The following is a 26,176-nucleotide window of genomic DNA, read 5'->3' as shown; positions in this document are numbered from 1 at the left end:
GCTTAGTGGTTAGCACGTTTGCCTCACACCTCCAGGGTTGGGGGTTCGATTCCCGCCTCCGCCTTGTGTATGTGGAGTTTGCATGTTCTCCCCGTGCCTCGGGGGTTTCCTCCCCCGGTCCAAAGACATGCATTGTAGGTTGATTGGCATCTCTGGAAAATTGTCCGGAGTGTGTGCCCTGCGATGGGTTGGCACTCCATCCAGGGTGTATCCTGCCTTGATGCCTGCCACAGGCTCCCCGTCACCCGAGAAGTTCGGATAAGCGGTAGAAAATGAATGAATATAAAATTATTCTTTTGTTTGTTTGTTTTTTTCCTCCTGGAGTGGCTGTAGCTGGTCAATGAATAAACCCTAGTTAATTTCGCCTCCGAACCAGAAGGGGTCAGTGTTGTATTTGCTTTCTCTGGGCGCTGTCTTAGTAAACACAACAGAGTTCCGGTGAATATCAAATTTCTGCCTCTTCGCCTGGTAACCGATGAATTTCGTCGATAACTTAAACAAATGGACGAGTAGGGTGGATATGGTAAGTGAACGTGTTTTGCAACTGTGTAAATGATCAAATAGCACGTATTTCTGTAGCAAGCGTGTCTTGGTCAGAGAGAATTCCCGTGTCGAGTTAGCGCTCGTTTTGCAAAGCTAGCCATCTTAGCCAAGCCAGTCGTTCGCTAGCGTGGATTGTGCTCGAGCGAGTTTTTTTTCTTCACCCACCCATTTTCCGATTATATCCCGCCTCCTTTGATGTTATTGGCTAATCGAGTCGCAGCCACTGCTTTGTGATTGGCTCGTAGCTGATACTCACGGTCGATCCACCAATGAAAACGTTGTTTGTGCCCATAAACTACAGATCAATCTAGCGTAGGAGGCGGAATGTGTTCGGAATACGAGTGGGAGAGAGAGAGAAAAAAAAAAGGCTTCTCACGCAAACGGACAAGACAATCCTCATTTAGTTGAATGGACACGGCTGGAATCTAGACAGACAAGTAAAGTCGTTTTGCGAAAAATAAGTCCGTCGAATTATAGTGAAGATAAAACGAGTTGATTTTGTAATATTTTGCCTTTGGCGGTGGTGCCGCGAATCCGCGCAGCTGCACAAAATGTCCGTTATTGTGTAGCTCGCGTCGTTAGCTGGAGAGTTCGCTGTTAGCCTCCACTGGCTAACGCGGTTAGAGCAATGATGATTCCCACCTCTTGTTTTTAGGACTACGGGAACAAACTGAACCAGGCTCTCTCCTCTAGCACTAAATTTCTGCCCACAGCAGGACTGCGCGGTGCTGGGCCGTTCCAGCACTACGGCCGGCCGCTGGGCCACGGCGTGAAAGTCAAAGAGGAAGACGAGAGTGTGGAGGATTTCTTCCATTTCGGTGAGTCGCTGCGGGTTTAATGAACCGGGCTTCTGCGCAGTTTGCATAGCTTTCAGAATGAGCTGCATGAAAGCATATGGTTTTAAAGATAACACACACACAAAAAAAATCAAAACAAAATGTGCATTATTTAATTTGGGTTGCAAAGTTTCTCGTGAACTGTGATCTCTAAACCAACAGTCAGGGAAGTAATCGACTCGTGAATCGATACAAATGATTCCAATAATTTGATTCGAAGCTTTCTAACGCTGCACTCGAACCAATCCGACTTTTACGCGTTATTGTTTATGTATTCAGTATAGATTGGTATTATGTTTTATTCATGTTTTTGAGGCCATTCACGATGCTCTATAGACGGATGTTTTCACCAATATGTGTCATTTATCCCAGTGGAGATTTGAATCACGGAGAGCGTCAGGATTCCTTCTGATTCTCTTTGACCAATGAGTATAAACGTCGTACCACGTGTCCTCTTGCACGTATCCAAAACGCTGCGACTCGACAAAACGACGTCGGAAGGTTTAAAACGAAATAAACGCGTGTTTTTACCTGCTACAAAAACAAAATAACCGAAGCACGCTGAACACATGGCCGTGATTAGTAACCAATCATCTTTGGTCATGGGGCAACCAAGATAAACCGTTAAACATTTACAAAATACTAAACAACAACAAGGAAACAGTTGATTTTATTGTTTGTTGATATCCAAAACGAGATTTGAACACAAAGGAGCTGAAGGAATGCACAGTTATTTATTGGTCATTGGGAAATGGAGGTAAGCAAAGTGAAGTCAAGAAGCATTTGTCATTTCAACCATATAGTGCTGTTGGAGTGCACAGTGAAATGAGACAAGGTTTCTCCAGGACCAGGGTGCTACATACAACAGACAGGGCTAAGGACTTAGTAAGGGGACGTGGTAGGCTTGGGGTGAAGATGTCGGATGCCTGACCGGAAGGTCATGAGTTCGAATCCCAGGTCCACCAGGCTGCCACTGCTGGGCCCCTGAGTAAGGCCTTTAACCCTCAGTTGCTCAGTTGTATAGATTGAAATACACATTGTAAGTCACTCTGGAAAAGGGTGTCTGCTAAATGCCATAAATGTAAATGTACGGTTGTCCTAGATACATAACAGTACATGTACAGTGCAGGACAATACACAAAATCAGCAACAACCAGTGTACATAGTGTATGTTCAAATCATGTGTGTGCAGAAATACTGAATGAACACAGTATTATAGCAGCAGTTACATGAGGTATTGTAAAGTATTGTGATCAACAGCAATCAACTGAAATGAGACAGCATGTGCAAAGAGCAAAAACCATTGTGCAAAACAGCATGTAAACAGTTTATTGGATGCATAATGGAAGAGTGTGTAACTGGTGTAGGTCTGTGCAGTGAACGATCATGGGGATCCATGATCGGTCACAATCGCAGCACAGTCAGGCATTACACGTCATGGTGAGTGGAGTGAACCTGTTTTCTCAACGCAGCTGTGATATGAGCTAGAGAGCTGTGTCAAGTTCACTGAATCTCTTTTTAAAACTTTTAGTTTTGTCACTAGGTGCCTTTTTTTTAATTAAAATCAGTCAGTCTAAAATTCTACTAATTATTGTAGACTATTTTTATACTTTTTCAACAGGTGGTACATGTTTTTATAGCATCTAGGTTTCCTAAATTGGTCAATGAATCACAATTGAGAATTGCCATTAAATGTACTTTAAATTAGCAAGAAATAAAAGTGAAGTAGTGTCGCATGCCTTTTCTGAGTTTGTTCAATCTCAATGCAGAACGGAAGAGAGTTTATGAACAGTGAGCGCCATGAAACAGTTGAACTAACAGTTTTATGAAAACTTTTTTTTTTTTTTTTTCACAAATTGACAAACTAATAATTCTGCATTTTGGATCAATTAGAGTAAAGTACAATGATTGCCCTTATCTCATGATTGACGTGGGATTTGAGGCATTCTGGTATCAGAAAACCCTCCAGAGGTCATAATGTTTTTGAATAAACATATATATTTTCAATTTATATTGAATAACGCGTTTATTGCCAGTGGATCAACAAATACAGAAAAGTCTAAACATTTTTAAAGTTCCATCATTTTTATAATCCAAATCAAGATGAACATTGTATATGGCCAAGTTAATCCCAAATCTCAGTTGTTTACTATTTGTTCTGTTATCTTTTATAGCTCAACATCTTCAGCAGCAAACAGGCGAGTGTCTCACAGCGTGCTGCGGTGGAGCAAACCCTAAAACTGCCCCTCTCACTACCACTCTAAGTACCTCACTTACTGCCTCTCTGACTTCACCTCTGAATACCCCTCTCAGTAGCCCACCACCCAAACCGAGCAGCCAGCCTTCGGCCGAGCGGCCGTATCACTGTCAGGACTGCGGCAAGTATTTCAGAATCAGCGACATTAAGCGCCACCAGCGAATCCACAGCGGAGAGAGACCGTTCCCTTGTTTTCAGTGTGGTAAGAACTTTCCCACATCGGGCGATCTCAAAAGGCACGAAAGGATCCACACGGGGGAGCGGCCGTACCACTGCCTGCAGTGCGGCAAGAATTTCTCTGACTCAGGTCATCTCAAGCAGCACGAAAGGATGCACACAGGTGACAGGCCTTACCAGTGCCCGCAGTGCGCTAAGCGCTTCTACAGATCAGGCGACCTCAAGAGGCATCTCCGCATCCACAGCGGCGAGCGACCTTACAAGTGCCCACAATGTGAAAAGACCTTCTCAGATTCTGGTCACTTGCGAGGCCACCAGCGCATCCACACGGGAGAGCGGCCTCACCGCTGCACGCTGTGTGAGAAGAGCTTCTTCAGGTCAGGAGACCTGAAGCGTCACCACCGGACACATACCGGAGAGAGGCCATACCAGTGCTACCAGTGTGGAAAGAGCTTCTCCGAATCAGGCCACCTGAAAGAGCACCGGCGGATTCACACCGGAGAAAAACCCTACCACTGCAACCAGTGTGACAAGAGCTTCTCTCGCTTGGAACGACTGAAAGGCCACCAGAGCATCCACACGGGTGAGAGGCCCTTTCACTGTGCCCAGTGTGGCAAGAACTTCTTCAGATCCGGTGAGCTCAAGAGGCACCAGAGGATCCATAATGGCGAGAGAGCATGAAATCGCATATTAGAGCATTAGGGCCAGGTTTGGAGATCTCTGTTTTTATTCCGGGTGTTTATTTTATTTTTGTTTCCCCATTTGTGGCCAATCTAACTGCCGATACCCTCATGTTGCCGAATGGTTTCTGCTGTGTGAAATGAATTATTCCAGGGGGGGATTGTTACTAAACAGTTAGAGAAATGTTTATAACTACATTTTGGCTGTGGAGAAGGAGGTTCAGCTAACAGATTTTTATTTTTTAAACCCAGATAAAGGCAGAGAGGACGTTTACCTGGCCCATGATATCCCATCTTAAATAAAATCCAAGCTATAGGAACTCCTTCTAGGAGGTTTATTCTATTTTTAAACAAACATTAAATACTTTCAGATCTTCTCTGCATGTTAAAGGTTCCTTTGGATGACCGACGTAGTGATCCAACCCCTGGCCCATTCCAGAGTTCTTTTTTTTTTTCTTTTTAAATCACTACCTCCACATGTCTTTTATTTGCAGTTAAGCATCACCCGAGAACATTCTGTTAAAATGTTCACTGTTACAATCTACTCTACGGTTAAAGGAATGATTGCGCAAAAACCTATTTGCACTTTGATTCCCCTTACCCCAAATGTTACCTGGTGTTGGCTTCTTTAGTTTCTCACTGTACTATAATGTAGGTCAAGGCTGATTTATACTCGTTAACTGCGTGTGTGTGCATGCAAGATGGTCAGTTTGCATATGGGCTCATTTCCTGCAGAAATCTATGCAACACATTTAAGTGGGGCGATACCGGTATGACTAGTTGAGGCAGAACTGTGCCTTGTCTACAGCCGGCTTAACACGTTATTGTCAAAATTTGTTAGCATTTGAGTTTTGAGGAACACCTTAAACCTACCGGTCTGTTTTGATATTCGTTTTTCTGAATTTCTAAATTAGCGGATACTTGTGAAGGTCCGGTGAGGGTTTTTGGTCTGATATGCAGCTCTTGAACAATAATGTGGCAAAAAGCTTTAAAGAGAGACGGGGCTCACCAATGTGTTGAACATCACCGTGCATGAAATGACTAAAAGTTCCAGCTCGACTTCCAGCGGACAGGGCGAAGCTTTTAAGTCTCTAGATGTACATCAGTCACGCAACCAAGCATGTGAACAATGCCATTCACGCTGCGCCTGTGTGCATGCACGTACTCGTGGGGAAAATGAAGTATACTGAAGCCTGAAGAAGTAATCTTTCCTGTTCGTTTGCAAACTGTTGTTGCTTTCCTTCCAGCAACCCACATAAACATACCAGCGACTTGCCACCAGGTGTGAATGTGTGCGCATGGTGCCATACGGTGGAGTGGTGTCTCATCCAGGATGCGTTCCTTCCTCACATCCCTGGTTTAGGCTCTGGATCCCTCGTGGCCCTGACCAGGAATAAGTGGTTACTAAAAAAAAATGAAACTAATATCTTGTACTGTTTTATTTGGAGTCAGCATATGTAATAAATTTAGGCCTAAAATGAAAGGAAAAGATTTTGAGTAAGACTTCTCTTACTTGCAAACACCATTATCTCCATCTCAAAACTAAACAAGCACATGTCCGACAATAAATACTCATTGCCTAACAGACTACATTTGGAGTAAAAGTGGGAAAATTGTGTGAAGTAGAATTATTTTTTTTTGTCTCCTCTGAACTATTCTTTTAATTAGTACAACTTCCTGCCACACTGATGGATACCCATTTTTCATCTCCGTTACAAAGTATGTATTGTACAGTACAATATTTGTATATTGTAGCAAGGTATAACGTCAAGTGAAAGATCCTGTAGAACTGTATATTAAAAAAGATGTGTATGCTTACATTCTTTGTATTTGCAATATATTTTTTTTATTTTGCTCTATTTTTTACAAGTGTGCTGTATACATTTGTTACGGTGCAGAGACGGTCAGCTCAAAGTGTGATTTGAACACGTACGTGACCCTGACAATGGACAACAGATTTTGCAACTTTTTTTTTTCTTCCTCTTTCCTTTCTTCTTTTTCTTTTTTCCCCTTTTTTTGTCTTTGTTGTATCACTGTATGTAACAGCACACAATGAACTTGTGATTGCTTCATGCCGCTGTTGTGGCACTGTAAAATGCTACTGTACTCATCATGTAAACAACACACGGGGAAATCCTTTTTTTTTTTTTTTTTTTACCGCGACACTCTTGAGTTGTCAGTGTGTTCGTTATTAGATTGGTATATCTAACAAACAGAGAACTGTGTATATAAGTACACCTAATGACATGTTGCTAGCTGTGTAGGTGTACATGTCTAGTAACAAATTCACTGGTAACTCTCTTAAGTTGTCACCACGATGTCCGAAGTAGTACATACCAGGTTAGAGTGTAAGATGTCTGTTGTGGAAACGCAGTTTATGATTCATTTATTTAGGATCTGCACTTTTAGGTAATGTATTAATCAAATCTTTTACAAATCATGAGAGTTAGATTTAGTGTCTTAACTACATTTTTTTTGTTGTTGTTGTTGTTAAAACCATGTTTTCCATACAGATGTCTTTGTATTTCTTTCTTTTTTTTTTTTTTTTTAAACCATGTATCTATTTAACCATTTATGGGTGTGTTTAATTTTATAGGCTTTGATTCAGTCAGAATTATGACCTTAAATTTCTTTAAAAAATTGTCATCATGATTAATAAACTAAAATGCCCAATATTTCTTAAAAAAAAAAAAAAGTGAAAAGACCAAACCTACAAACATGTATGGGTACAATGGTAGTATTTAATGTCTTTCTGATTGAATCCAGGCTGTAGAGTAGGTGTGGGATTTTTTTTTTCAAACCCTGGGATGCCTTTTCCTTTGCCTGTGCATGAGTGTTTTCTTTATATGTTAATGTAATTATCCCTTATTTGCACAAAATAAATACATAATCTCTACTGACAGATGTACTTAATATACCCATATAAGAAAAAAAATTACTGCAGGTTTTTATTTAAGATTTTGTCCTTAGTTATTTGACATCCAATATGAGCATAAAAATATAAACACCAAGACACAGATTAACATACATACATGTATGCTTTATCTATCGGTGATAAAAGTGGAGTGTGTTAATACATCTCCTATTGTAACTGTAAAAGCATGTGATTTATCTAAGCGTTCCTCACACCACCAACAGCCTGAACTGTTAACACAAGGCAGGTTCGGTCCAGTTTCGGTGAACCTGTGCATCTCCAGAACCCTGTTTTTTGGGCTGATAGGAGTGGAATCCGATGCTGTCTGCTTGAACCTTATCTGTTCCTTCTCTGACCTTGCGTGTGCAGATTTGCAGGATTTCTTCGGCACTATTTTCTGTAAACAACAGAAATTTGCCTGTGAAACCCCCTTGACACACCAACAGTTCCTGCAAATTCTTAATACAGTGATTTTGGATAGTGATACTGAGTACAAAGGCATCTTATACATATACATCTTATGCCACCAGTTTTTATTTATTTATTTATTTTTTAGAGAAAGGACTGTTTTAAAGGCGTCCACTTACTATCGTCTGTTACTATGGTGACCGGATTTACGACAGCCGTCGACGTGTTTACGACAGCGTTTCTTCGGAGACGTCAGTTGATTATTCCTTTATTACTACGCGGTTGGCGCGAGGATGTTTAGGGGTGCAGTGTGTGCGCGAGACAGAATGGGTGGAAGGTAGAAGGTATGTTTATAGGTTAGCTTGTAGGCTAACGACATATTTAAAAATAACACGGGGCTTAAAGTCCGGCTTTCTGATTAGCAAGATATGGTGTTTAACACGTCCTGTTTTACATCGACGTGCTAAAATAGCTAACGCTGTTAGCAGTCTAGCTAAATAAACAAACAGCTCAGTTTGTTTATGTTGTCGCTTGCTAAAAGGCCCATATACACCTTACAGGCACTGTTATGTTATACGTTTTATTTCGTCTTTAATTCTGTTCGCAGACGCTTGCAGACATAAATAACGTTATTGTTTTTAACAAGCTTGCTATATATCCTTACACACATATACAAACGTTTCCCAGGCTAATGACCTGCTACATAGTGTTTAGTTAGCAATGAGTCTCTGGTGGCAGCCAATTCGGTGTGTTTAATTTATCACGTAATTTATTATTGTATGTAATGCTGTGTTCCTGTTTTCAAGGCAAGCATGAAAGAGAAGAGTTGTGAAACATCGGTAAGATGTTTGGGAAGGTGGTATGATGGAAGGTTCGGTAAAGGAAAGGGATATTTGTAATGGAAGGTCCTTCCCATGGCTTATCCGCACAGACAACAGGTTTTGGAAACTCTCCGACTGCTTCTCTTCCCCCCAGCAAACTGCCCCGGCTGCACAACACCAGGTGAGCTAACCTGAGTGTCCTGATTGGTCCACAGAACGAGATCACTGTAAACCTGCTGATCTACTTGTGTTGCGATGTCATTTCCCCCCTCCTCTATGCTGTGTAGCGTTTGGAACAGGTCATTTAGATCATTTCATCAACCGATGAGCAACCCATGTTTAACGATTTTTATTGAGGGCTACATTCCACAGTGTCACACACAACTGGCTCCAGAATGTCTGTAGCCTACACAAAGACCAGATAACCCCATGCTGCTTCTCTGATTGAACTCATAGGGGCCCTCAACCAGAACACGCACACAACACAATGGGACATTCATTTTACTGATAAAACGAGTGAATAAGATGCCCCACATCCCACGGCATTAAGCCATACTCGTATGTATCTGCTCCCCAATTATACTGATACTCTAAGATTCTTATTCTTGTAACCCTGTTGTAATGTGTTTCTTCTTTAAGGCTTGCCTGACTTAAAATTATTTTCTCCTTTCCTGACAAGGGTGTATTTTATTAATGTGTCAGAAAACAACATTGTATTAACATCGGTTATACTTTAATTACGGATCCTGGCATATTAATGTACCGCTGCCTTTATACCGTCATTCCCCTTCATGTTTAGTATCCAAATGACCACAAAATGATTGGTTACTCATTTTTCAAACAATGGTGTATTTTATTTGAGCACGAAAGGTGCCATACTGCCTTAATACACCTTGGATAAAACTTTAAAGTCATCTAAAAGTGTTATAGCTAAACCACGCCCACCGACACCTGAAACAAAGGGAGTTTTACCCTCCGAAATTTCAGGCCGTAATATTGGCCATCTCCCCAAAGATGGGTGGAGTTTGCGACCTTTAAAATGTCACAAACACCACCAATCAGTGGTCAGACTTTCGGAACAACTTGGAAACGACTCCATCTTTCTTCAAAGAACTTCCAGCAAGCTTCACTTCCAAGAATGACAACTGCTCTGATCTTCAGGAGAACTTGGAAGAACGTCTGACCCCACCCTAACAGACTCTTCAGAGATTCCTCTGTTGCATCCGGACTCTTGTGCAGCAAGCCAATGCAAGTAACCATTTCCTTTACCAACCAATTTAGATGCGTATTTTAAGTATGAACCTTGTATTGAGTCTTAAGGTGAATTTAAGTTTCCGGTGACAATTTCCCAGTTAGGGTGTGATTAATTTTGAAGTTTAAGCTTGCCATTCCTTTCCTTCCTTTCTCTAATTTCTTTCCAGTCTCTTCCTCCCTTTCCCCAATTTTAATTTCTTGTGTATTTTTATTTTCATCTTTGTTTTCTCTACTACTTTGTTTGTTTGTGTATTTAGCTTTATGTTGTGTTTGTCTCATTCATTAAACGCCATATTTCTGTTCCACAAGTGATTGTAAGGTAAAATGTAAGGTACCTGCAACAACTGGTCTGAACTACATGCTCTGTTAAGTTAATTCAATTTATATTATGGTATAAAGTAAAAGGGAAGTGCATCTTTCTCGGCCGGGAAGATGCCGCCTTCATAGAATTAATAAAGGTTACACGGCCTGCTTGTGGTTGGATAGGTCGCAACGTAGACTCGGCTTCAGTGATCACTATTTTATTTTATTTTATTTAAATTTTTTTTTATTTATAAGTCACGATTAATCGAAAAAAATGGAAAAGAGAAGAATTTAACTGCAGTCATAATATTAAAAATCCCTCGTAAAAGATAAAGAAATCTCTTTACTGCACATTTTAATGTTATCAAAATCAGCTGTGGGGAAATCTCCCCATAGTTCGATTAAAGATTGATTTGAGCGTGTTCCTCTTATCATCTTTTAAGGCCTTGTAATTGTATCGCTGTTGAAGTCATTGCGTGTTCCAATTTTGTTCAACTAGACGATAGCACTCCTTTAGGTTTAACCATCAGAGTTGCTAACTGATGCATGCCTAATGCAGATCCAGTGATAAAGATACTACTGACCAGTTGTTGATTGGTATGTAAAAGGAGTCCCAAACCTTGATCAAGTAACGAATAAGAACAGCAAAGAAACCCTGTTCTTTTGTTTATTTATTTGGGGGGCAGCGAAGAAAACCTGACCCACCCACTGTGTGCCGTTGAGTGCCACAATCTGTAGAATTTGTGGAAAGGAGAAACCTTCCCTCAGTTGTTAAACTGCGATCTGAGTAGTGTATCTCTTATCAGCTAACTCTTAAGACCTAGTCTTACATATCAACAACAAAGGAACCCTGTTGACTATATACTACTTCTATTTTATCTTTATTATTAAGTTTCGTCCTCTCAGTCTTACAATTTTTTAGAGGTAGCGAATAAAGCCTGCTTCCTTAATTTGAACCGGTCGAAATAAGGTCGCATGACATGTAGGGTCGAGATTAATCTTACCCCAAACGTTATCAATCACACCCACTAGTGAAGTGATTTAAGGCACCACTTCCAGATAAACACCAGGGGACAGGTTGCTGAGTAACTAGTACCTTTACAAGCACCCCCACTTCTAACCCCTAACTTCAGCGTGTGTGAGCTAATGCTAACTCTCTCTCTCTCTCTCTCTCTCTCTCTCGCTCTCTGCCACCTGTTTTTTGTGGTTTGTCCCTTCAATTTTTTCATTTTTATTTTTGTATCTTCATTTATTATTTTGTTATTCTTATTTTTAATTTTGTTTTATTGTTTCTTTACTGAATTTCTATTTTGACTTTTTATCTGCTTTGATTTGTTTTTATTATTATCATTATTTGCATCTCTCTCTTTTCTCCCTTCTCATTTATTTACTTCCCACTTCCCCTCACTTATTTTAAATTAAACTTTAAACAGAGGGTGAAGCTGAATTTAAAATTCAGTTTCAGCTTAGTTTCAACTTTATAACCCTTCCCCTTCCAGGCCTTGTCCTGCTCCATCACCTTTGTGTTGTGAGTTGATCTATGTTCATTCTATTTAGTTGAGGCGTAAGGTAAAGAACTAACTGGGAAATCATCACAGCAAACTTAGAAATTTAAGGTAGCCAAATCTTTGGATGATCCATTAGGCAAATTGAGTGGACAGCACGTTCTCGCCTATTAGCGTAGGCCTCCACTATTGTAAGAACTTGCATTGGCCCTTGTTTCAGTCTCTCTTCACCAGTGAGCCAGCATGTCCAGACCCTCCAGAGACACACCGGGATCAGCAGGAGACCTGGTTGAACGCCATGACTGGTACCCTTTCTACCCGAAACTGCTGTTGATCTGCAACACCTGAGCCGGGAACAGCTTGATGACAACCAGTGTGCAGTGATGTCCCATAATCCTACATAGGACTATAGCCACAAGGAGCTGGCCAAGATCCTCAGATTACTGACCTACAACCTCATCGCCCAGGCAAAAATGGATGAAGGAAAAAATTCTCGACTGCAACAGTAATCGTTGTCATTCCAGATCCAAGCTGAGGAGGTTCAGAGGAATCTGGCACAGACTCACGGCCAGCTAGACCCAGTCCAGGCAGAGACTCGGAGTCAACGAGAAACGGCAGATGAAAAGGACACTCAGGAGGAACTCTGACAAGCCAAGGCCCTTTTGATAAGAGCAGAGACTGAACTAAAGGATAGAGTTGCCAAAGCTAAGGCATACGAAAGGCATCTACAAAGTGACCCTGAAAAGGAATACCCAACGTGGAATTTCCCTTAACCATTGGACTCGTACCCCCAAAACAAGAATCAACATTTCAAAAGGAGGGTGAGAAATCCCTACTCAAGACCTCCCCAGGGTGGGAGACTTTTCAAGAAACCCCCGCTTTCCAGTCACAGTGTGGCCCCTAAAGAATTGGACAAACTGGCTAGAAACATCCCTACTTTCATGCCAGACCCTGCAGGAGGCTATGACATACATGCCTACCTGCAAAACATCGACTTTCATTTACAGACTGTAGCTAACGTTACTACACGTGACCAACTCTACCTCCTCAGGATCACCTCCAGGTGCGGAGCTTCCTGGATCAGCAACCAGACAAGATCAAAAAGGATTACCAGAAGCTTCGAGACTTAGCTGAAAAGCCTATGCCAATCAAATACAGCTGATTGTCGGGCTGTTTTTCTATAACAGGAGATCCACCAGTATATATAAATGCGTTCGTTGTCATGTTATAGATTGTCTAATTGCTTACAGAGGGGTTTTGATACGAGAGGCCTTAAAAGACTTGACAGATTTGAGCTGTTTAACATTTATGGAAGGAGTCTTCACTGTCGACTCTGTCCTATCTGGATTTACACACCTTTCACAGCATTCAACAAAAATGTAAATGAGTACACAGTACATGTAGATGCACACCTGAGAGCTTCTAATAGAACTTTATGAGGAAACTGATCTCTCTTTCAGGCCAACATATTTTTTTGTTTTGTTGAACTCGTAAGAAAATAGACTTGTACTTTTGGCAGGAAAAGATATTTTAATGCTCAGTCAGCGTCTTGTTCTTGGGCAATGTTTAAACTGGTCAGCATTTTAAATATCACACCACAAACTCTGTTACAACATTGGCCAGTGTAAGATTATTCTGAAAAATTTGTTTTTGCTCCTTCCTTCTAGTGATAAGACTGTTGTAGTATGGACTCTTCTTGTATGTTGCTTTACGGTCTACTGTAATTATTGCTTATTTGAACCTATTTATTTTTTTAATCCTTAGAACAATTTCATGGAAGTCCGTAAGCCAGTGTTGGATCTGAAAGATGTCCCTCCCCCTCCACTCCACAATGCATCTCCGCAGCCCCTTGTTCTGGCTTCCCAACCTGCACCTCCTCTCTGCCAGCGCCCTGCTTCAGACTCTCAACTTTCCCAGCAGCCCGTTCCTCAGCTACAACCTGGTAGCCCTAACGTAAGCTTGTGTTCCCACTGTGAATGCAGTCTGCACATCCAGCAGCACTCTGGCTTGCTTGAAGCCAAGGCTCACAGTTTTGGTGGTGGGTGTAACATTAGCAGCACTGCTAATGCTAACTCTGGTGGTGGCTTTCCTGCACCTTTTTCCTCTGCACAGCTACAGTCCCCACAGAGTTTTGGGTTCCAGGTGGCCTCAGTAGCCACTTCACAACCCATGGCAGGTCACACACACCCATCCTGCTGCGGGCACCTTCACACTTGTTCCTCTCTCTCAGTGGGGTGTCTGCAGTCAAAACACTTGTCTGGCTCTGCACCCATCCATGGGCCCTGTGTGGCCTTATCTGGGTGCTGCCACTGTAGCGAGGACCATCGGGTGGAGCAGCAATACCATTCACACAGTGACGCACCCTCCTCTACTCACCTCTGCACTAAGTCTTTGTACCTCGAGCACAACACAGTCTGTCAGAAGGGAGCACATTACTGCCATCAGAGTTTAAGAAAGGTTGGTCAGCAGCACAGCTTTTAAATATTTCAAAGTTGCTGTTTAGCTAATTTCTTGCCTACAAGAGTACATCATAGATGTATGTGCACTATAGCGTGAAATCGGTATTTACAGATAAGGGAAGTCAAAAAGGAAGTCATGCATGTTTCATAGTAGGAGTAAGGAATAAGCCACAACTGTTTTCCTGTCAGCTTTTGTTTAAATTCACAATTCTAGCAATAACATGATGGTATGCTAGTTGTTTTCATCACTTATGTTGTGGCTGGGAGTAAGTTAGAAAAACAAAGTAAGTATTGTGTAATCTTGCATTTTCCAATTGACCCTGAGAAGGACAGCTCGAGCTGATATAAAGACTCAACACCGCTTTTAAAAGAAGGGCTAGGAGAGAACACCCCACTCTGTAGGGGTGGACAAGACATATTTAGAATTTTTGATCTAGCAGCTTGTTGTACTTCTGTTTGTTTGAGGTGCTGCAGATATGAGGTTGATGTTGATATGAGTGAACTGTTTAGCCCACACAGGGTTTGGGAGTTGCTGACTCTGAGAAGGTTTGGCCAAACATCCCCCCTCCTCATCCCTGCACCTCTGCTCTACCTATCTGTAATGGCTGTAGAGTTCCTGGAACCTCCAGTGATGGCATTCTGCACCCCACCAGCGTAGGCAAAGTCAATCAGAAATATGGTCAGTGCACACAGATGCATTCAGACTGTAAGTCATTAGACTTGAAAGACATACATTACATTTTTATATATATATTTAATATTCTTGCTTTTATATGAACATGATTTGAACTACAGCAGATGGGAACTATGTGCATAATTATACAGCAGATTCTGGTGCGCAGAAGTGGTTTCTTTATGTAGTGTCTCTAATTGGATGCATGTGTATTAGGGTCCATTGAAGGTGGAGGACAGGAGTCCTTGCCCCCGGTGGGTGTTTTTTGGGACATAGAGAACTGTGCTGTACCCAGTGGCCGTTCAGCTGCCACAGTGGTCCAGAGGCTACGTGAGCGTTTCTTCCAGGGGCACCGCGAAGCTGAGTTCATCTGCGTATGTGACATCAGCAAGGAGAACAAGGCTGTCATTCAGGAGCTCAACAACTGCCAGGTACACAGGAACATTCATGAAATCAAGCTTATTAAATCATCTGCCATCATTTGTAGACTCTTATTAAAGTGGGAAGGCCTGAAGAGCTAACTTACGTCTGCAGTCACTCAGGTTAACAGAAACTGTTCATTTTCATGCACAGTTGATCTTATCTTTGTGTATGACAAGATGCCACCTCAGAGTATTTGCTGGAGCACAGCTGCTTTTGTGGCTTCTTTGTATTCTGATTCAAAGAATGTTTTTACAAAATCTAAAGTCTCATTTTACCTCCTGTTTATTTGTTGTTTTTTTTTGTATTTATTATTACTTATTCCTTAAGACCATGAACCCCTTTTTTAATATGAATTTTTTTTTGTTTAATTTCACAGGTCACTGTTGCTCACATAAATGCCACAGCAAAAAATGCAGCTGATGACAAACTCCGACAGAGTCTGAGGCGCTTTGCTGATACACACACCGCTCCTGCCACAGTCATTGTAGTTTCTTGTAAGTCTATAACACATAAATAGATGTAAACGAGTCCATGCTGGGATTAGAAATTAACAGCAGAGATGCACAAAACTCACAGGAGAGAACACTTCTGAAAACATCCAGTGCAACAGTGTTATGTACATAAAAGCATCTACTGTATTGCATCTATTTTTGTGTTTTCACTACATTCAGTAAATCTCTATTGACCTTAAGATAATTAATTATGCATTGCCACATATTTTAGGTTAATTAAACCGTCGTGGTTTTCAGACAGACATCTACACAAATATAAACTTGAACTGTCACAAGGTTTGGATTATCTCCAAAGTGTTTAAATGAATAGCAGTTCATTAGCTGTTCTGTCTCTCTATTGGGGTAATAGGCTTAGGTGAAAGGAACGAAAGTTGAACAATGTTTTTGCTAGTCAAGTATGTTTAGCATTTTAATTAGCTAAAGAAACATTTATAGTGCATTTGAGCTGTCATTTGATTCCATTTTTTTCTCTTGTTGCTTTGTAGCCGACGTGAACTTTGCTAGCGAGCTGAGTGACCTGCGTCATCGCCATGGCTTCCAGGTCATTCTGGTGCACAAGACTCAAGTCTCACCTGCTCTGCTGCAGCACGCACACCTACATGTCCTATTCGAGGACTTTGTCTCGGAATTGCCCCCCAGGATGCTAATCAAATCACAGGTATTTGTCATTTCATCTTAATCCTGGATCAGGTATATATTTAAGCACATTTGCAAAATCTTTTAAGAAGACCTACATTTTACTTCTATTCAGTGGCCAGATGTTACTCGAGCTGCAGTATGCTTATTTTATGCACATTTTATGAACTCTAGCCTACTTTGGCCTTTGTTAAACATATGGCCCTCTGTACAGGAGTGCAGCCTTGCCCCAAGCTACAGCCATGACGTGCTACTCCTGACAATGTATTGGATTAATTACTGGCTGTAGGTTGTGTACAATTATTTGACTATTTATTTGTTTGTTTGTTTTTTGTTTGTTTGTTTATAAGCTTGCGTTAAATAAAGGAATCAAACCTGAAACACTGTATACATCTCAAAACCAGTAACTATCCCAGTCCCAGAAAACCCAGTGCTCCCTCTTTCTTTGCTTCCCTCAGCCCTGTTTCAACCTCCTCTTTGTGCACAACCTCCCCACGCACCGTGACGCCAAGTCTGTCAGTAGCAGGCTTCAGCGCCTGTCCAATAACTGTGGTGGGAAAGTGCTGGGTGTGACCGGTGGCACTGCTGTGCTCCGATTTGCCAGTGCAGAGGCAGCCGAGCGCGCCCGCAAGCGCATGGAGAATGAGGACGTCCTAGGGAACCGCATCACTGTCTCATTTTCCCCTGACGGGCTACAGGAGGAGGAGGAGGTGGAGCGGCCTCGGCCTGCTGCCAGTTCCTCCTTTTCTAGTGCCCTGTTCCTCCCCGTGGAGAAACCGCGGTCACCACGGCGCCCCAGGAGGGCATTACGAGCTTCCCAAAGCGGCAGAGACACTGGGGTAAATGTTCCAGAAAGACCCTACAGCCCTAGGAAAGTGGGGCATGCTTCTTCCTGCAGCCCAGTGTTGAAGTCCCTTTCCCAGGTCAGCGGTGTAACGGTGACTTCTGCCTTCAGCCATTAAGATCCTTACACCAAGCCTGCTTTCCAGCTTAATAAAATTCTGGGCCCACAAGTCAAAGATTCTCCAACATACCAAAGATTGCCACAGAGAACGTTTTTCTAATTTGACTTATTTCCTCTTAACAGGTGAAAGCTGCTTTCAAACAGTCACCTTGTAAAATATTAGGAATGAATTTGTTGGAGAATGTTGACAGTGTGCCAGGGTTTTAACAATTCTGTGCTTACCCCATTTGCTTATAAACCCAATCCTACCTGCCTACCTACAGCTACCAGAAGACGCTTCTCTCTGCTGTTGCCTTGCTACAAAAACCCATAACATGGAGGACTGATTTATGTTCCTATTACCTACCATGGATTAAGCAATACCTATGCATGAGTCCAGATTTCTTTTTGTCATTTCCATAATCATTCACATCTTTTGCTTTTCTATTCAACTTTAAATTTTCTGTCCTTTGCTTTATAGCTCCATGTAGTTCCATCCCTCTTGCAGAACCTTCTATTGCAGGAAATTCTAACTCTTGGTACTCTAGTACTCAATTTAAACCGATCTCTGCCTTACCTTTATTCCTATTAAGTGTTTTAATGGGGGTTTTTTTTGGACAATGAATCACTAAACTTTTTTTAATTGGACTTTAAATTTGTTTGAATGATTTGGAGTTTGATTTTCTTGCAACAGGACTGAACCGTAGAAGTTACCTTAATTTTTCCTTCGTCGGTAAGCAATATTTATGATTTGTGAGAGAATCACATGTTATTTTACTTAAACCCAGGATGGAAGCAGTATGGAGTCTAAGCCCAGGACAGGTTTCCCTCTGGAGAAAGTCCGTGCTGCATCTGCCTCTCCTCAGAGCACTGGCCTCACCTCTCAGTTGCAGCCTGCTAAACCAGCCTTCCCTGCAGAGCTCCTACAACGCAGCCGCAGGTACCTAACACTTCTTCTCATGAAAAAATGGCATATTTGGCTTTGATTACTGTGAAGGCTGCACACCATGTGTACTGCTGCCCTTCTTTGTTTAGAAACCCAAACTAATACTAAAGGTCTTGAAGAGCATTTAGATTATGACACGAGAATAAGAGGGACCCAAACGCAGGATGGCCAAAATAACATGTTTTAATAACGAAAAACATGAAACATAACACAGACTAGACCGGACAAAGACAACAGTTGATTCCACGCTGCACAAGGCAACGTGGCACAGTTAAATACAAAAAGACAATGAGACCTGATTAGGAATAGGTGTGAAGACAGGGAGGGGCAGACGAAGGCGGGGCAGACACGTGACAAGGAACATGGCCAACAGTCCTGACATAGATGGAGATTTTCAACATTAATACTGCAACTTAAATATGTAAGAATATCCTTTGCATTGAACCATTTAGATCTCCAGAAAGATGATTATCCCCTGCAGTGTTGTCATGGAAACAAATTCAACATTCGTTTTCTTTTTGTTACGTTTGTCGTACTCAGTCGTGGTTTTTTCAACTTGTTCTTTGGAATAAATCATTTCTCAGAAATACCCAAGACACTGTAAATAAAAGACTTTATTTTAAGATGATTAAAATGATTAAAAACATTAAGTGGCTCAACGTCATCGTTCATGAATTGCCATTCCTCTGATTTCGGTTGTTGATTTGTCAAGATTATGAACGGAAAAGGATCCCTTGAAAATCCCTGTAGCTTGGATATTGCATCAGGTGAATGCGCTTGGTGGGTTGTGGATGTTCCGGTGTTTTCTGGTAAGGGCTTTTAAAATAAGCTGGTAATGTAAGAGAAATGTTTTGTGTGTATAGAAGAAACTCCTGCAGCCTGCGCAATACTACAGATTCTCCAGAGTCATTTCAGGTGAGCACTCCATCAGCTTTCAGCAAACTCAGCCTGCACACTTCCTTCAGCCCGCTGATGTTCTCCCACGGATCCTGGTCCTCAAGGTTTGTATCTTTTAGCAAAATACACACACGCCAATTTCAGCCGTCCTGAAACTTATCCACAAGCAGGTAACCAGTTCTGCTACACGTTGCTCTTTCAGGAGTGCGTCTCCTTGTCTCTCCAGCCGCTCGTCCCCACAGAGTGTTCCTTCTCGTAGCCCATGTCCTGATGCCCAGCCTGAGCCCTTCTCAGACGGTGCAGATATCCAGGTAGCCAACCTCGATTACAGGATGTCCAGAAAAGAGCTGCAGCAGATCCTGCTCGACACCTTCGCCAAGCACGGAAGGGTGAGAGAACCTATGACTCCATCTCTATCCTCTTATAGCATATGTTTCAATCCTTAATATCAAATACTACATGAGTTTCATTAGTATTTATGGATTCAAAGGTGCTTTTAATTTCAATACATTCTCATCCTGCAGGTGAAAAGCATTGAGCTCAGCCCTCACACAGACTACCAGCTCAGAGCTAAGGTACAGATGGGTTCTCTGCAGCAGGCTATAGGAGCCGTCAGCATTCTTCACCGCTACAAGATTGGCAATAAGCGCATTCACGTGTCCCTCATCACCGGTGCAAATAACAAATCTCTCACCTGCCTCAGGTACTGACCTGTGACAAACATTAATCATTACTGTACAGGTTTATGTCTAAACTGCTTTTATACGAGGTGAAGTTATTGAAGTTCCTCTGTCCGTTTCCCTGTCATTTAGCTCCGAGATCATCAGTATTCTTCAGGATTCTCCAGCTAATTGCCTTCCACTTTTCAAATTCACTGAAATTTATGAGAAAAAGTGAGTCACTTTTTTTTATTTTTTATTTTTTTTTACATGTGTACAGTACACTGGTTATACAAAATGTCACTAACTGCATGAAAAAAGATTGTATTAGAGTTTGGATAAATTTCAGTAACTTACTTCATTCATTGAATTTAAAATGATTTAACATATAATAAACTAAATCATTGATTCTACTTGATGTAAATAGCTGTCAGCTGAATTAGCAGTGTCCACAATTTTTGGCACCCTTGATGGAGATGGATTCAAGACTTGTTTAACTTAATTGCACATGGAAAAATATGTAGGCATTTTAACCATTCATCAAAGTATATTATTTAAAAATAAAGGTTACTTGGGCCTCCACTTTCATGTAGTACCTTGTATAATACTTAATGAGATAAGAGAGTACAACGCCCGCTGTATGTAACCCTTGCATCAACCGAGCACTATGTATAATGGTAATTATTATTAATTCCAGTTTCTGCTGCTAAATAATCAAAATAAAGTAATTGCTTTAGAAAAAGGGTTTTGAGCAGTCAAAACTCTGCAGGCATTCTAATGCTCCAGCATAATGAATCATATGCTTATTACCATCTCAATTTGGACTTGGATCTCTGTTATTTGCTCAATATGCCTGAAGGTGCATTTGGTGAGTTTAACTGTAATTACAATATTGGTGTGTATCTGAATAACAATAGTTTAATCTTTCATGGTTTGAGCGTGTTAACCTGGTCTGCAGGTTTGGTCGTAAACTGGTGGTGAGCGATCTCTACAGATTGCCGGAGGTCGTGGCTGTGCGTGAACAAGGCGGCGGACGTATGGTGTGTCTTCTACCCAGCAGCCTAGCCAGACATAGTCCATTAGGTTCCTCGCAGTCCCATGATGGCTCTTCCACCAGTGGCAGTCCTGTGGTGTTTGAGGAGCTTGAGTATCACGAACCTGTCTGCAAGCGTCATTACACACAGCAAGATTTCAGGTATGACCGTAAGCACAGGACTGTAACAATGTGAATTAAAATGAATGGCATGTTTTCAGATAATCAGTGCTACCATTCACTTGTCTTATGTTTATGTATTTTTTTGTGTAGTGAGGCAGATTATGACCCTGACACATACAAGATTCCGTTTGTTGTGGTGTCTCTTAAAGCCTTGTCTGCTCATGTGCACAGTCTTCTGCAGTCACACGAAGGTACCATCCCCTTGCTCAGGTAACACATCTGCCCTCATTTACATGCTAGCAACAGGTGCTAAGTTAAGTTTGTTTGTATGTGAATAACATGGCTAATATTTTAATCAGCTTTCTAGAATGTTATGCATCAGAGTTCAGCCCGTTAACAGTGGCTGAAGAAGGGAAGCTGGAGGGAAGCGTTCCCCTGGAACACCTCATTACATGTATCCCAGGCATCACCATTGTAACCGCACAGAACGGCTTCAAGGTCATCAAATGGATCCACAACAAACCCCCACCACCTAATGCAGGTATACATGTACAGTGTGCATGAGTGAGTGAGTAAACAACATGTGCGAAGCATCTGTCTGAAATTTATTACATTACAATTGATTCAGAATGTTAACTGCAGTCTCTTTGGCCTTTCAGGTAATTGTTCTTTGATGTTCTAAATAGACATTCAGTGACATTTTTGTTGTTACTGATTGTGCCTTATTAGAATGATGGAGTTGGGTGCACGTGTCAGATCGCAGTAGGCTAATGCTGTAATTTTTATTTTAGCTGAAAATCTGTAATCGTATGTACATGATTCAAGCGTGTGACCGTCACCCTTTTTTCCCAGAGCCTTCGACTAGCCACTTACCATGCATGCATCCTGTGTGTACGTCTTCAGCTAGGTTTACAAATTAAATGCTTAGTCATTAAAGTATGGGCAAGGAAACAAACTGCAAATGCCATAGTATTTTCATTTTCTTTTAAATGCAGTTTTGCCTACAGCACAGGTAGTTCTGGGAAACCATCTGCCAAATAACTTTTTTTTTCTTTTCTCAGTCATGCAAATTGGGGTCATACATTATAAATACGTTTTTCATGTGTTTTCTGGACGAGCATATGGCAGATGGAAATATCCACATCACTAATAGCTGGGAAGCATCAGCCTGGTTGCCAGTTGAAATTTGCAAAATGTTGAATCCATCTCAACTTATTTTGCCACACTTGCTGTTGCATAATCTTTTACCCTTTTGAAAATAAATGGGGAGAAAATATTGGATAGTTAATTCTTACATTTACATTTACATTTACAGCATTTGGCAGACGCCCTTATCCAGAGCGACGTACATAAGTGCTTAAATCTCTAACACTGAATACATTAATGCTGGTTCACTAGGTTACATACTTAAGATACCATGAGTTTAAAACATTTGTTCAAAGTTACAATGAAAAAGTGTCAAAGGTGTTTTTTTTTTTTTTTTTTTGTTTTTTAAATGCAAAAGATAAGGAAAGAAGTGCTAGTTGAAGTGCTTCCTGAATAAATAGGTCTTCAACCGCCGCTTGAAAATAGCCAGTGACTCGGCTGTCCGGACCTCTATGGGAAGTTCATTCCACCACCTTGGTGCCAGTACAGAGAAGAGTCTTGTAGTATACTTGCCTCTTACCCTGAGAGATGGTGGAACCAGTCGAGCAGTGCTGGTAGATCGGAGGTTGCGGGGTGCAGTGCGAGGAATGATGAGGGCTTTGAGGTAAGAGGGGGCTGGTCCATTTTTGGCTTTGTAGGCCAGCATCAGTGTTTTGAACCGGATGCGTGCAGCTACCGGAAGCCAGTGGAGGGATCGCAGTAGCGGGGTGGTATGCGAGAACTTTGGCAGGTTGAAAACAAGCCGGGCAGCTGCATTTTGGATCATTTGCAGAGGACGGATTGCGTTCATAGGTAGACCTGCCAGCAGTGCATTGCAGTAATCCAGTCTAGAAATGACAAGAGACTGAACAAGTACCTGGGCAGTCTGTGTGGACAAAAATGGCCGAATCCTTCTAATGTTGTAGAGAAGAAACCGACATGAGCGAGTCACATTTGCAACATGAGAGGAAAAGGACAGTTGATTGTCCATGGTTACCCCAAGGTTGCGAGCTTTTTTTGAATTCTTGTTCAGTGAGCATGAAAGGCAACCTTGAATGTTAGTGAAGACATTTGAATATCCCTCCAAAATAAATCTCCCCCATTCCACACACATCACAATCTATAAGTCAAACCAAATTCTATAAGCTGTGTGAAAACCTTTCCAGTACTCTGCTGAACAAGAACAGTTTATTAACTGTAGTCTAGTTTTTAAGCCTGTTGGGATTTTTTTGTGTCATTCCCCTAGAAGTTAACCATATCAATTAGGTTTTGGCTGTTTGGGAGAATCTCCTCCTGGTTGTGACATAAAACAAGCCTTGGTCGGCTGCGTGAGGTGCGCTGACATTTTGTAAAGCTTGTGTTTGGCCAATCAGCTGTAGTTATGGTTTTATTTTGATTTTTACTGCTCCACAGAAAATTATAGCAACCTGCAATCAGATATCCTAAGAACACAACAATTCTCCCAAAAGTAATAAAATAAAACATGTGCAGTGACCATTTGTTCTGAATTTCCCTTTCTACAGACCCATGGCTACAGCGCTGTAAGAGCCCAGTAGGAAATCCCCAGCTGATCCAGTTCAGTCGAGAAATCATAGACCTGATGAAAAACCAGCCGTGCTGCCTGATGCCCATCACTAAATTCATCCCTGCCTACCATCATCACTTTGCTAAACAGTGCAGAGTCTCTGATTATGGCTTCTCCAAACTGCTAGAGCTGCTGGAGGCTGTACCACACGTACTACAGGTTGGAGTTTGCAGTACTATAGTTGATCATGTTTTTTCTGGACTAAGAAAAGAATTACTGAAGCAAGTGCTACACAGTAGTCTATATATACTCATGTTTGCCTGGACCATAAGTGTTGTCTTTTCCACTGCAGATTCTGGGCCTGGGCTCTAAGCGGTTGCTGACCCTCACACACAGGGCACAGGTGAAGCGTTTCACACAAGATCTGCTCAAACTGCTCAAGTTTCAGGCAAGCAAGCAGGTCATCATCAGAGACTTCATGCAGGCCTACCATTGGTCAGTTCTATGCACTATTCTTTACTCTCTCTTCTGTTTAGAGATGATTAGTGTACACACCCAAATACACGAGATATAGCTTATAACACCTGCTGTGAAAATGCCAGTACAGTTGCCAGTACCACTGTTGGGGATTTGTCAGTTTTATCATTTGTTCCCTTGTATTCTTAGTTAGAATTATGATGGACTCATTAACACTGTGCCTTTTTACACCTGGTCACTTCATGTGTTTTCTCTGATCCGATAGCTATCTTATTTGTTTAAACTGTTCCATTTACATTGGGCCACATAAATGCGTCTCGGCGAATCGGATATCCATCCGATCTTTCTACTCCCGTCCAAAATGCAAATATTTTACCTCATTTCCGGGGTAATTGAAATGGAACAGGCTTTGGTGTATGCGGTTTTCAGAATGCAATCAAAAAGAAGACACAACTTATTACGGTTATGCTACAAAAAACAGCATTTACTGTTTGTTTCTGGCGCGATGCAAGACTCGTGAGTCACTCGTGAGTGACGTATTTCCGTTTGGGAGGAGTATAGTGCTGACGTATGTGGCTTGAACAACCACATTCATTTACACCTGTCCAGTTTCATCTGAAATGCGTCCCAGACCACCTCCACCTGAAGTGGTTTGAACGATCGGATTTGTAAGTGACCAGGTGTAAAAAGCCCCTATGATAACTCGTATGATAATATGCAGTGACCACACAAGTATAATTTAAAACTTTTTTAAAATAAATAATTAATTTAAATATATAAATAAATATATAAATATAAATAATTTAACTCTATTAAAAATGTCATATTTATATTTACTTCCCAACCACTTTGTTTCCAAGTAAAAGATCATAAAATAATCAATACAAGAATGTTAACACACACACACACTTTTTTTTTTCATGGTTTAATTTGTCTGCTTATAAGAATCAGAATCAGAATCCGGTTTATTGGCCAAGTGTGTTGACGCACAGAATTTGGTTCCAGCTGTTTGTGTGACAAAGTACAGACATAAATAACACTGTACTATACAAGACAAGATAATAGACTATACAAGACAATGGTTATTAAACGTGTGTGTTTATGTCCGTGGTGACAGGTGTTTCTCCAGAGATTGGCAAGTGATTGATTATGGAATGTGTGACTTGATGGATCTGTTGGCTGAGATTCCTGATACGACCATCACCGTTACACAGCAGGATTCTGACACGGTCATATCTGTACCTAAGAGAGGTGAGGATTCCTGTGGTAACAATCTGTGGAAAATATTCACATGTGTTAAACATGTCATTGTCTCCTCAGGTGTGATGATGCATCAGTATTCATGGGTGTTGACACTCCCTCGCATACAGCCTTTCTCGAACAAAAAGTTCCATACAAATGTTAATCGGTGTATTGTTTTTTTTAGTGATTGAATGAACAGGATGGTTTTCAAAACAATATTGTAACAAAGACTCAAATCTACATAATCTCAACAGCTCAAAAATTTGGACCCATCTGTAGGGTTTTAGTGTCTTAAATGTGTTACAACAATGAAGCTAAAAGCTGCTTATATGCACATCGGTTCTTTTCAAATATTTTCAATATTATGAAAGTTAGATCACCTCACTTTTAATACAACTTTTTAAAATAAATTAGGTGACCATGAGATGTGTGCAGCAGACTCTTGAGCAAAATCTGAACTGTTTTCCATGTTTTGCTCCTTAGAGCGGACCACAGAGGAGATGGAACGCACCAGACAGTTTGGGAAGGAGGTGGTGGATCTGTTGCGTCACCAACCGCACTTTCGCATGCCTTTCAGCAAGTTCATCCCCACTTATCACCACCACTTTGGCCGCCAGTGCAAGCTCACCTATTATGGGTTCTCTAAGCTCATGGAGCTGTTTGAAGCCATTCCTGATGTCCTTCAGGCAAGTGCCATCACAGCTCAACATCTGAGTGCTATGTCTGTTAGCCATCTCTTTGATGGATTGTTAAGTGTCGATCAGTTAATAAGTAAACTGACAATGCTATAAAACCATGCTAGTTA

At 41.4% G+C, this 26,176-nt stretch overlaps 2 protein-coding genes across 6 annotated transcripts in view; both read left to right on the top strand.

Annotated features, from left to right (window-relative positions):
* The first annotated feature begins 393 nt into the window (after positions 1-393).
* Positions 394-7,389, top strand: LOC113634535 (zinc finger protein 239). 3 transcript variants are annotated; one of them, XM_047814168.1, is made up of 4 exons: positions 394-523; positions 1,199-1,361; positions 3,554-4,396; positions 5,741-7,389. In XM_047814168.1, the coding sequence occupies exons 1-4, from the start codon at positions 476-478 to the stop codon at positions 5,779-5,781; spliced, it is 1,095 nt and encodes a 364-aa protein (XP_047670124.1). In that variant the 5' UTR covers positions 394-475; the 3' UTR covers positions 5,782-7,389. The 3 variants fall into 3 exon arrangements, with proteins under 3 accessions (XP_047670124.1, XP_047670123.1, XP_047670122.1); XM_047814167.1 differs by having other exon boundaries at positions 3,554-4,521; XM_047814166.1 differs by having other exon boundaries at positions 3,554-7,389.
* Positions 7,390-8,004: 615 nt separating this feature from the next.
* Positions 8,005-26,176, top strand: part of LOC113634529 (meiosis regulator and mRNA stability factor 1) — a 23,944-nt gene continuing 5,772 nt past the window's right edge. Inside the window, exons 1-20 of one of the 3 annotated variants that reach the window (XM_027133558.2) lie at positions 8,005-8,159; positions 8,622-8,817; positions 13,463-13,651; positions 14,668-14,836; positions 15,047-15,261; positions 15,630-15,747; positions 16,251-16,423; positions 16,860-17,324; positions 18,133-18,284; positions 19,154-19,291; positions 19,390-19,576; positions 19,712-19,890; positions 20,000-20,080; positions 20,805-21,041; positions 21,153-21,272; positions 21,362-21,543; positions 23,651-23,871; positions 24,005-24,147; positions 25,247-25,380; positions 25,855-26,057. In XM_027133558.2, the coding sequence (XP_026989359.2) occupies positions 8,677-8,817; positions 13,463-13,651; positions 14,668-14,836; positions 15,047-15,261; positions 15,630-15,747; positions 16,251-16,423; positions 16,860-17,324; positions 18,133-18,284; positions 19,154-19,291; positions 19,390-19,576; positions 19,712-19,890; positions 20,000-20,080; positions 20,805-21,041; positions 21,153-21,272; positions 21,362-21,543; positions 23,651-23,871; positions 24,005-24,147; positions 25,247-25,380; positions 25,855-26,057 (3,447 nt within the window). In that variant the 5' untranslated portion in view covers positions 8,005-8,159; positions 8,622-8,676. Of the gene's footprint in view, positions 8,160-8,621; positions 8,818-13,462; positions 14,156-14,667; positions 14,837-15,046; positions 15,262-15,629; positions 15,748-16,250; positions 16,424-16,859; positions 17,325-18,132; positions 18,285-19,153; positions 19,292-19,389; positions 19,577-19,711; positions 19,891-19,999; positions 20,081-20,804; positions 21,042-21,152; positions 21,273-21,361; positions 21,544-23,650; positions 23,872-24,004; positions 24,148-25,246; positions 25,381-25,854; positions 26,058-26,176 lie in introns of all 3 variants that reach the window. The other 2 variants (XM_027133553.2, XM_027133556.2) reach the window with 2 other exon arrangements.

Source organism: Tachysurus fulvidraco, chromosome 5 (assembly GCF_022655615.1).
Source record: "Tachysurus fulvidraco isolate hzauxx_2018 chromosome 5, HZAU_PFXX_2.0, whole genome shotgun sequence".
NCBI lineage: Eukaryota > Metazoa > Chordata > Actinopteri > Siluriformes > Bagridae > Tachysurus > Tachysurus fulvidraco.
This window is presented reverse-complemented; position numbering and strand designations above follow the sequence as displayed.

Coding starts and splice junctions, on each gene's coding strand:
- LOC113634535 (XM_047814167.1), top strand. CDS start 476: ATGAATTTCGTCGATAACTTAAACAAATGGACGAGTAGGGTGGATATG. Junction 524..1,198: donor GGACGAGTAGGGTGGATATG/GTAAGTGAACGT, acceptor TCTTGTTTTTAG/GACTACGGGAACAAACTGAA. Junction 1,362..3,553: donor GGAGGATTTCTTCCATTTCG/GTGAGTCGCTGC, acceptor TATCTTTTATAG/CTCAACATCTTCAGCAGCAA.